Source organism: Accipiter gentilis, chromosome 19 (genome assembly GCF_929443795.1).
Source record: "Accipiter gentilis chromosome 19, bAccGen1.1, whole genome shotgun sequence".
NCBI classification, from domain to species: Eukaryota; Metazoa; Chordata; class Aves; order Accipitriformes; family Accipitridae; genus Astur; species Astur gentilis.
The window spans coordinates 3,049,658-3,061,736 of record NC_064898.1 but is presented as its reverse complement, the minus strand read 5'-3'; the positions used below and the strand labels follow the sequence as shown (position 1 = coordinate 3,061,736).

Below are 12,079 nucleotides of genomic sequence, written 5' to 3'. Positions count from 1 at the left end.
TCTCTCCCACATACTTCTAAGCCAAACAACAGTATTACTGCAACGTCACTTTACAGAGTATTAGTGGGAAGGCAGTTAAGCAACCACACTTGTACATGTCTAAACATTCGGCTGAGGTAAAAAACAAATAAAGTTGTCAAGTATCTTTTTACTGAATTCTACCATCTATTCCAACTCGAACAAGCGACAAATCAGAACAAATGTTTGTGCTTTTGCAGAAATGGAAACCAGCAAACTTATTTTCTAAGGAAAGGAAATAGCTAGTAAGAAGACAGTAATTTTTTCAATTAGTAAGCAAGTGGAGCCCACCTTCAAACTTCCATTTCAGTGAACAGGAGTAGGATCATTTAATGAAATACAGAATTTTTATGGTGGCATGCATATCATTCTTTGGTAGATGAACAGAATGACAGTATTAAAGATACCTTTAATATAAGAGATTTTGTTTTAATCAAAATTACACAGATAACTTGAAATAAGCACCTTATCAGGAGAAAGAGAGCTGCTGAGCTATTGCCTTAATGTGTAATTAATGCTAAAACCTATTGGCTTTGGGATCGGCAGAATGGAGGGTGGCATATGGGATGCCAGTATCTGAAAATGCTCTGAAGCTGTTTGTGGAAGAGATGCTAGTAGGACTGATATGCATGGCAGAAAATTACCAGAAAGTATGCTTAAGAACAGAATAAACACACAGGCTAACAGGGAAGTGTAAGTATGGCTTTTGGAGGCCAAGTTCTTTGAATGATCATGCAGATATGGGTGATTTGGCTGACACAATGTACTTCCATTTCAAAAACATTCTGATGAAGTTCTCTATCAGACTCAAACTGTGCTGTCAAGGTCGAACAACAAAAAAGAGGCCAAGAAATAAAAATGTCTTTTCATTGCTAACTAAAAGTAAAAAAAAGGTGAGGAATAATTGGTGGTTTTCTTTTACAGTGGATGGATATTAACTGACAGTCTCACAGATATATGTTCAATATACTCATAAATGAACTGGAAAAATGAAGGAATAAAAAGAGACAGTCTCTTCTGATGATATTAAATTACAGAGGTTAATAAAAACAAAAACTGACTACCAATTGCTGCAAAAGGACCTCATGATGCTGAATGAGCGTAAGATAAGCAGGCAGATAAAATTCAATACCAATAAATACAGTCAGACACACTGAAAAAAACCCCCCAGTCTCAGGTATTCACTAGTTCGTACAAGATTCCCAAGACTCAGTTTTTCACAGTACAAGCATTACAGCCAAATTAATAATCCTGTAGCAAACTTACAACAAGAAAGAAGTGTTTTTTCACATACTCCACAATTAAACTTTGGAACTTACTGCTACAAGATGCTTTGAATATCAAAAAACCAAATAAATACAAATGAATACAAAAGACAACTATTGGCAAAAAAGACCCTTGGGGAGTATTAATTACAAAACTGCAATATAGTGGCTGGCTTCAATGTATCTGCACAATAAATACCTCAAAGAAAGCCGAGACGGCTTACTATCTGCTTATCCTGTTCTTACATTTCTTTCCTGAACATCCAATGTTGGCCACTGCCAAAGAAAGGATACTGGACTATAAGTACCTATGATTCAATCCAGTGCAGCCATTTTTACGTTGTGTGATGATCACAGAAACTGCTGGCATCCAAGAAATTTAAAACTGAGAGGCAAGACACTGATCCTAAAATAGCTTACATTTAGCCATTGAGAAAGTGAATCAAAGCCTTTTGAGAAAACCCTCTGATAGATTTTAACAGACTTTCATTGCAGACTACAGCATCACCTCGTGAAAAAAAAAACCAAAATAAATATTGCTATTGGTTAGAAATAGGGCTTAACTAAGCCTCCAGAGCTGAACACCTCTGCTTACAGAGAATGCTGGGTGGAATGCACCCTGAATTGGGCAAAACCAACAGCCAGATTAAAAATCCTAAGAGTCTAATTCTAAAATAAGCAATGAAGAAAAAGGTGCAGTAGTGGCTCTGATGCCCGGAGTCCATCACATGTAACGTCCAGATGAGATGAATTACTCTTTAGAAGTGCCTGTTTCTTTCGATTGACTATGAAGGCAATCCAAGTGACTAGTCCAGATGTAGAGGTCTTCCATCAGTGTTGTCTAAAATCTGATTAGATGAATCCCACAGCCCCAGAGTCTCATTAACTCAAGACTGACTTAACTTTTATCTGTACCTGTTTTGCAAACCAAACTCCTCCTTGTACTGCAATATTTGCAGAACAAATTACTTCAAAGAAACACAAGGACCAATTTTAATGACAAATAGTAAATTTTGAGATTACTGAACCTGAGAATCAGAGAATGTTGTAAATATGCTGTAGCTACTTACATCAGTTTTAGGTCGTGCTCCAGTTGACACTGGGTAAGGCAAACAGTCTAGATCCTGGTAGTCTGCTCTTCTATTTTTCCAAGACACCCTTCCTTGATGATCTCCATAAAAGCCTGTCTCCACTTGAACAGGGCACTGTAAGAGAATTTTTAAAACCCTGTAAATAAAGGCAAGTCATAAATATTTTTAATGTGAACTGCAAGATAAAAACACTGGAATTTTATCTTTTTTAAAGCTTTTTTTCTCCGATGTAAGGTAAACATTTGACCTCAATCTTTTTTCTTAAAACCACTGCTGCATAATTTTTACATTTTGCTAACGTAGACTTCCAGATATTATGTGGTTTCCTTAACACAACTGGAGAACTAATAAATATCAAGGAACTGAATCACCTCTACTTTAAAAAGAGAAATGGTTTTATTCAAATTATTTAAAACAATCTTTTAACTTTATTTCATATTCATTTTTCTAACTTAAACAGAGACCCAACAAAGTCCCATTTTCAAATTACAGACTCTGAACTTTCCAAATCAACTTTTCCTTGTCCCCCAAACCCAGGGAGATCTCACTCAATTGCTCTACTCCCACACCATTTTTTAAAACATGTATGTCCTAACTCTGAGTCCACGTGTATGTGGCCACACTGAATGCAATGGCAGGAAGAGACCAACTGCACAACATTCCCCCACATATCCCAGTTTGCCTCAAAAGAACGAGGTGTGCAAGCGAGGAACAAGCTATGCTGCAGTCCAGCAGGGTCCGTGCTGGAAACAATCAGGGAACCAGAATCATGGGTGCACTGCAGAGCAGTCCCAAGCTGTTGGGTACAATCAATCAAAATCAGCTCATTTTCTGGCTGCTCCCCTTCACTAGAGGACAAATTTGCTGCTGGTCCCTAACAGGAACTGCCTAGTTCCCAATTAGTATATTTCTACAGATGTAAAATGAGGAGGCTTTGAAAAGCTGACAAAAGAATCAGTACGTGGCCCAAAAAAGTTTGAAGATAATATACTACTGCAAAAGAATTAAGAGAATGTGCAAGTTAAAAACAAAGTTTTGTTCAATGAAAGTCATACCTCTAATATAAGACAGGGTAATTATAATCAAACAGGATTTCTCTGTCACTATCCATGAACGATAAAGGATTAAAACTGAAAAATGTGATTCTCATTCTTCACATCTCCTCTTTTTGCTGTACTGAATCCGAGTACTAGACATCAAATGGCAATGAAGCAGAAACATTAAACAACAGGGAAACACGCTGTATACAGCAAGAGTGTTTTATCTCTGCTGCCTCATTTATGAGGTACCTCCTTCTATATTGCTAAGAAAGACATTTTTCATAGGAAAGGTACAGGTTTTAGAGGAGCAGTACTATTAATGGCAGTTTTCCAAAGCCAGCAGCTTTGCTGTTAGTACATTCAGATAGCCCAGCTTTTTGTACTTAAACCATATACTTCTAACATTGGTGTCAGAATGTTTCAGAAAATAATTTGATGACAGATAAGTATTTTTAATATCTTTTCTGGATCAGATACTGAGTCATCCAGCCAGGATTACTGCCCCATACTATTTCCCTATAAAAAACTGACAGCAGTAACTTGCAGTTTACACAGACATAAAGACAGACCACCTCTTACCATTCATCTAGAAGTTATTATGTTTCGGAAAATACCTTAAATTTGTTCACCAAAATACTGCAAGACCCCCTACTCTCACCCAGTCCCATAACATTTATTCACCCAGACTATTTTCATTACCAAATATTTACACTTCCTTCTGCAAAAATTTTGTTCAGTCGAGTATTATTAATAACAGATACCCTCACAATAGGAAAACTTAAAGAATAATAAAATATTGAAGAGTTACTTCCACGAACAGATGAAAAATCCTTCAGTAGAAAACCAACTGGCTCAACTTAGCGATTAAATTACAAAACATATTTCTGAGCCACAGCATTTGCCATAAGAAATAAATACTGTCATCTGTTAAAACTTGCCCACACCCTCAAGAGACGAATTTTCTGAGCAGCAGCTCCAACAAACATGCTACCACTCATACAGTAGTCACCTATTTCAGAGACCTCAGGTCTACATGTTGGCCTTGCATCTGTGAGCACTGTAACCAAAATAATTTTCAATCATAATTTCTTGCATGAGTTCCCAGTTTATATAATCAAAGTAGGATAAAAAAATATGAAGAACCTGTAAGTGGTTCATCATTTTATAGAAGTCAAATCTACAATGTTACTAGTAAACATATGTTTGAGATAGGTCTTCTCCCTTCTCCCTATACAAGTTTTGTTATGAGTGACAAGAATAAAACATTTGATAAGTGTGGAACAAATTACAAGCTGTAGTAAGAAATATGAATGAAATGGGATGAATTGATAGAAGATAAATTACTCATACAACTTTTATGAAAACAAGAGTTTGTTCTTTTTTTCCACGCAACTGTCATTTTGCGACTTGCAAAATCTGGTTCTTCACAGTAAATTCATGGGGAGATTTAGGAGGATGTATTTCTTTTCTTTGACTATATGGGAAGACTAAGGTGAACCCATTTTGAGGCAAATTACTCTTAAATTTAAATGAGGACAGATGATTCCCTTGTCCTACAAATACCTTTGCAGGAGACAGCAAACAGCATCCTATCATCAGTTCCACAACAGATTGTCCCTGCCTCTTTTCTTGCTCTGATCTTGCAGAAAAGCAGACTACACTGCCACCGTATTTTGACAGAAGACACTGAGCAGTATCCTACAAGAAGACAAAACACTGTCCATTAATAGACAAGTTAATGATGAAATTGATTCAGTTGGACAGAGCTGGTTCTGACTTGCTGACTTGTACAATAAGAAAGAAATGAGACAGTCATGGCCACTCTGTTACTAACACTCTCTCTGCAGAATATGAAAATACATAATGCAAAGTGCAACACCGAGATGCAAGACTCTGAATGTCCCACATTGAGAGACACGAACATTTACACTGTGATCCACACAGACATTTACTTAAAGAATTTACTTTTGCAAAATGAAGCAGCATTGAAACAGCAGCAACTGCAAAAGCAGACAAGCTCACCTTCCAGGAATTTCAAGCCAGCACTAACATTCAGAGCTGCAAATCCAAACAACTCTATCTTAAGAACTTTAATCATAGCCTAAAGCAGAGAAAAAAACCACCCTACTTCTCATGCTGTTCACTCTCCAGTGACTTGCTTCTATAAAAAACCTTGCTTATTTAAAAATTGCTAAAAAAATAATATCATTGCTTCTTAATCCCATTTGCCCTCAAAATAAAAGCTTGGGAAACTGTGTGTCGTCAACTGATGACACCCGCCATCACAAAGTATTCTTAACTAGAGGAATGCAACTCTAAATCAAATATTCAGATAAAGAAACAAAAATATTAATTTAGCTCTTAATGAAGACACATAGTGTCTTTCTTGCTATTATGTCTTTAAATAAATACAACAAGTGTAAATAGGCTAGCACTGGAACTTTAATTTAACAACATTCTATCCTGAAAAACTATCAAATGCAATCATCTGGATTCAAATTCCCTTCTGAAAAAAGCGTGTTTAATGATTTTAAGCCATACTGACAGAAAACTTGCAAGTTTCATCCTATCGCATTTCTGGTTATTTTGCTGTTAGCTGTCTAATGAAATCAGAGATTTCGTTACTATTGAGTGAAAACTGTAACTTACTTTATCCTTGAACCTGAGCTCCTCAGCCTATTCGGAAACACAACCAGATCTGAAAACCATGGCTTGATGAACATCTGATAGCTAAACATTAGAAAATGTATCATATGACCCACTTTATTCTTACCAGTTGCTTGTGTCTTTTGGTAGAAGGAGTACTGGAGGGAGAAGAGCCAGCACTCAGAGCTTCTTCAATATCTAAATTCAACTGTTCCAGTTTCTTCATAAGACATGACATAGAGTCTGACCATTCAGATCCTTTTTCTGGTTGGGTCTAAAAGAGATGAAACATATGTGAAGTCTTAAAACATTCAAGCTTTTTGTAACTTGAAACTCATTTTCCTTCTAGCCCTCAAGCAAAAAGCTGACCACTTCTTCCCCTGTCCTTGAGTAACTTTTCTCCATTTAGAAAGCTTCAATTATCACTCCAATCCTGATGACAAACATTCATAGCTGTTCTTCAGATTCAAATGATCACACTCCACTTCTGTATATCTGAATGGCTTTCTAACACTTCATCTTGGGTGAACCACTGCCAGCTCAAGCTAAGCACAACCAAGACCAAAACCACAGTAACTTTAATGTCTCCTCCTTAAGCCACTTCTATTTTAGCATCTCTCCACTGATTGCTTGTTGTCAATAAGAATCAGAACATTGAAGGTCATCATGTGCACTGTATTTTATTACTATAATTCCAGGCTTCATCAAGTCTTGCAGCTTTCTTCTGCCCATCCATTGGGAATACTGTATTGGTCTCAGACACTCTTTCTCTTTTCATGGATGCATCTTCCCCTTTTAACTGAACCGCTTCACTGTATAATGAAAACATTAATCCATTGCAGTGTAACTGCCAAAAATACCTTCCCTGTTCCTTAGTTTCCTCAAAGTCCTTTCCAGTGACTCCCCTTAAGCATCTTTCCATGGCAGTCCCTGTGCATGCTGCTGCATTATGCCTCATTTTCCTTATTCAGATCACTTCTAATAATCCACAAGAAAAATACAGTCACACTGACCTCCCTGTCATCATGGGCAGCTACTGCTCTCCAAATTAGTCTCTGTCCTGAAGCTACTTCAGTTCTTTTATCTTTCTTACTTTCACAAACAATACGTATCTTTGCACAGAGGATAATTTCATAGCAAACAATTCTAACAGACTGAGCATACAAACAGTAATACTGAGTTGCCATCCTACCAAAATCCTAAGAGCATCATACCAACACTCCACAATACCTAGGGGAGCTAGATGAATATTGTTATTATTCTCACCTGATAAATCTTTACGGTGATTTGTTTCCTTATGAGGGTTTCACAAGTAGGACAGAGAGATAATTGTAATTTGCTCACTATTGTAGAAAAAAAGCTTTACAAATAGAATCCAGGAGGCTCACTCCAGTATTAACACTGACATATATTATTACTAATGGAATTGCTCAGCTTCACCACAGTAGCTAAGGCCCCAGATTGTCAGACACCTGGTCCTGTATTACCAACAGACACGTTCCCTTCAGAGGGGTTAGTATTATCTAGGGATTGATTTGAAGCACAGAAAATTAAATACCCAATCTTTAGTTTTCCAAATCTTTATTTGGAATTTCCCAAATTTTTACAAACTCTTGAGTATTTTTCCTGAAATGCTGTTAAAAGTGCTAAGCTATATTTCAACTCTGTAACTATTAGAATTATTTAAACAGATACTATGATTTCTTTCCATTGTCTTCCCAACCATTTTAAAGGAAATATAGGATGTCCCACAGAAAGGGAGTATCAAAAGACACTCCTCATGTTGAATCCATTTGGAGTGAGATGATCTTACACAAGAAATTTGCATGCTGACATATGTCTACAACACTTATTTGTAAACAAAGTAAAGATTCTCATTTTCCTGTAGTTGTGCTTCCTCACGTACTGATCTTTCCAATACTAACGAATGCTCAAGAAAACCTCAACAAAGACAAAACATCCAAGCCAACCCAAACTCCAGCAACAATGAATGTAGAAAGACTGTCAAAAACTAATATGAAGGTTCTATTTCACAACGCATTTAAACTGTAATTTAAGAAAAAGGAGGTGTAAGAATGTGCTTTCTTACTTATCAGTGGTAAACAATTCTGAGGGAAATGAGTAAAACGTGTCTGATTTCCGTGAGCTATGCAAAAATTACTTCCTAGGTGACAAACGCTGAAGATTACATTGGAAGTTTGGATTTCTGAGTTCGATAAAAGGTAGAAGTGATTTACACAAGGGAAAACAGTCCGTTTTCTGTTCCATGACAGAAGAAGACTATTTTAGGGAGCTGGAGAAGTGTCTCGAATTTAGCATTTTCCATAGACAATACAAAGATGAAAATTCATGAAGACTTTAAGAAAGGCTTCCAAATATTTCTAAGACACTCCAAATGCACGTAACAACACACATGGTACTGCACTGCAATAAAAAATACAGCTCCTTGCGTAGGTGTCATGGTTTAAGCCCAGCTGGCAACACAGCACCACGAGGCCACTCACTCCTCTCCCCACGGTGGGATGGGGAGGAGAAAACAGAACAAAAAGCTCGTGGGTCGAGACAAGGACAGGGAGGGATCACTCACCAATTACGGTCACAGGTGAAAAACACTCAACTTGGGTGAAAAAACCCAAAATCGATTTGTTACAAATCTAATCAAAACAAGGATAATGAGAAGTAAACCCAAATCTTAAAACACCTTCCCCCACCCCTCCCTCCTTCCCAGCTCAACTCCGCTCCCAGTTCTGTCTACCTCCTCCCCCCAGCAGCGCAGGGGGACAGGGAATGGGGGCTGGGGTCGGTTCCTCACCCCTTGTCTCTGCCGCTCCTTCCTCCTCAGGGGAGGAGGACTCCGCGCTCGGCCCCTGCTCCACCGTGGGGTCCCTCCCATGGGAAACAGTTCTCCATGAACTGCTCCTGTGTGGGTCCTTTCCCTGGGCTGGAGTCCTTCAGGCACAGCCTGCTCCAGCGCGGGCTTTCCCACGGAGTCCCGGCCATCCTGGGGGGCATCCATCCCCCTGCTCCGGCGTGGGCTCCTCTCTCCCCCGGCTGCAGGCGGGCATCTGCTCCCCCGCTCCCCTCCGTGGGCTGGGGGGGACACAGCCTGCCGCCTCCCATGCGGGCTGCGGGGGCATCCCCTCCTCCTTCACGGACCTCGGTGTCTTCACAGGGGTTCCTCTCACATCCCAATCCCCCTGCTCTCTGCACGTTCCCCTCTTAAATCTCCTCTCCCACAGGTGTTACCACCGTCACTGATGGGCTCAGCCTGGGCCAGAGGCGGGTCCAACTTGGAGCCAGGGAAGCTTCTAGAAGCTTCTCACAAGAGCCGCCCCTGCAGCCCCCTCCCCTGCTACCAAAACCCCACCACACAAACCCAAAACAGTAGGGAAGCACATTCTGCCTTTATCTCCACAAATATTTGCCTACTGGAACGATACTTCCAGCATTCGCTAATCCTCTGTATGAGCCAAACCCTCTGATTTTTATAAATTTCTTTTTTTACTGTAACATAACTCAAACCACAGTCGTTTCTTAAAAATACAAGTCCTAAGGAGTTTCCCCAAACTACAACTCTGCTAGCTTTCTCCATTCAGTTCTGCCTTTTTTTAGTTCAGTAAGACTCTATATTGTGTCTATTAAGGGGATGAGGAAAAAGATGGGTTTTCATTATCCCTCAAGATAAAGCCAAATGGGCCTAGTTAACAAACGCCATTCACTAATTGGAAATTTGGCACAAAAGCACCATTTGCAACAAACGCTCATTGGCTATGTGTTTCAAAGGTTGCCTGAAATTCCTGCTGAACGGCAAAAACATGATGCTACTTACATTCAAAAATATACAGCCCACACAGTAGGACTTCTAACGAGTGAATAAATTCTGCCTAATCCATTCACGAGGAACACAACTCCCCAGTGTTCAGCCCTAGTCACTAGGTTGGACACTATCAAAGTGCTCAGAAGAGCTGAGTATCAGTGTATCCTGCCCATAGCAACTGCAGAGGCAGGAGGGTCAGAGTATCTTTGGAAGCTTTTGTGTCTTGCCCTTCAAGGGGGGGGGGGGGGGGGTGGGGGTGGGTGGGAAATCCCACTCAAAATTATTTAAGAATCATGGTCCACTTTATCCACTGTTTTTTCCCTAAAAAGATGTCCAGGGAGAACACTCCCTTCCACATACTCTCAAGGTCTCCTTTCTTTGCTGGAGCCATAGTCATTCAGCAATGCATAGGAAGGAATGCCGTTATCTTTTGAAGAACCTGAAAAGCTTAGAGACAGAAGTACATTACAGGAACGCTTTTTGTATGTTATGTCATAACACAATCATAGAATCATTAGGTTGGAAAAGACCCTTAAGATCATCGAGTCCAACCGTTAACCTAAAACTGTGAACTCCACCACTAAACCATGTCCCTAAGCACCTCATCTCCACCTCTTTTAAATACCTCCAGGGACGGTGACTCAACCACTTCCCTGGGCAGCCTGTTCAAAGTGCTTGACAACCCTTTTGGTGAGGAAATTTTTCCTAATAGCCAACCTAAACCTCCCCCGGCCCAACTTGAGGCCATTTCCTCTCGTCCTATCCTAGACAGATGAGCAGTAGTAGAAAGAGAGATCCTCATCAAACACATCTTTCAAGGTGGATCTATGAAGATCATGCCATACATTAGGCAGAGAACAACATACTGGCCATGAAAGTGAACTCCTTTACCATATGGATTTCTCAAGTTCCGTATACTCAGGTTAGACAAAAAAGAATAAAAATACCATAAACCAGAAGTATCCTCTGCGCTAAATATAAAATTAAGTGATATGCACTTCCCTAAAGCAGTTACAAATGCAGCTATTACGCCTCAGATAGTTATTGTAAGTGAAGAATTTACCCAACTGTTTAATATTTACTAAGGCACATTTAGCAATCAGTCAAGCATAAAATTGACTTGTAGATTGCTACTTCCTACAGCAACCAAAGTTTGTTTTAGAACAGCAAGCTTAATGTTTTTGTTGCATATACATGTATATCCAGATTTTGTGTTCAATAGCTGAAATTTCATTACTACCAATAACAAATCAGAGAGGTAAAAGAGGGCACAAGATTATGGTCCATCACCTAAACAATTACTTGCTCTGTCCTTAGACTGAGAAGTAAATACATTCCAGACATTTAACTATATGTGCCTTTTCGACCAAAGGTTTCTGCACCCTGTTTTTCAGCTTTCAAGTGTTCTTCACTAATCTTATTCAGCAAAAACATCTGTGATAAAAGGCATATTTATTTCAATGGTTTGCCCATGAAGCTTACTGCAATAGGCATAATAGCTGCCAGCAAATCTAAATTTAGACTGAAAGAACACGGCAGAAATTAACAAGTCCATATAGAACACTCAGGGGTCAGGGTTAACCTCTCTGCCAGACCTCATCCTATACTGGAAGCAGAAAGGCTTCCAAGTGAAGGGTTATGAGAAAATTACACAACTCTAAATTTATCTGATAACTTGTGGCTTTCACTTCAGAAACCTTCAATAGGTCCAATTGTTCTGATAAATAATGTATTGTACAACTTTGAGTGATAAATTACTAACCTCCGAATAAAAAAATACCAACGCTATTTAACCCTCCTTGCTAATATTAAATCAGTTTAAATAAAATTCTCTCTGATGTACAGCCTAGATCCGCAAAGAATGATTTTGTGCAAGTATTTCAGCGACCAAATACTGTATTTTGGTCTTGCTGTACTGATGGGTCTCCTCTGTTCTCAAAAGCAGCTCTGTGTAAAAGGTCTCTCAGCCACTGCTGGCTTTGCCTACAGAGGCTGGGGGAGGAAGCCAGATCGGTTCCCTAAACAAAATCCTTCCCAAAAAAAGTATTTAGAATACAAAGGACTCTTTTATTCTCAATATAGATTTATCTGTGCCTTCTATATTGAAGATAAAATATTGCAAAGGGCATCTTTCCTCATATCCCACTATAATGTTGCTTAAATATTTACAGAGCTTTTAGATGGACAAGTACCTTTTGTCCC

The 12,079-nt window shown here is 39.1% G+C and overlaps 1 protein-coding gene across 2 annotated transcripts in view; it reads right to left on the bottom strand.

Moving 5' to 3' along the window:
* STARD13 (StAR related lipid transfer domain containing 13) overlaps positions 1-12,079 on the bottom strand; it is a 252,009-nt gene that overhangs the window by 215,919 nt on the left and 24,011 nt on the right. Inside the window, exons 1-3 of one of the 2 annotated variants that reach the window (XM_049822916.1) lie at positions 8,873-8,896; positions 6,188-6,334; positions 2,354-2,488 (exon numbers count right to left, since the gene is read on the bottom strand). In XM_049822916.1, the coding sequence (XP_049678873.1) occupies positions 2,354-2,488; positions 6,188-6,298 (246 nt within the window). In that variant the 5' untranslated portion in view covers positions 6,299-6,334; positions 8,873-8,896. Of the gene's footprint in view, positions 1-2,353; positions 2,489-6,187; positions 6,335-8,872; positions 8,897-12,079 lie in introns of those variants that run through there. The other variant, XM_049822915.1, reaches the window with a different exon arrangement.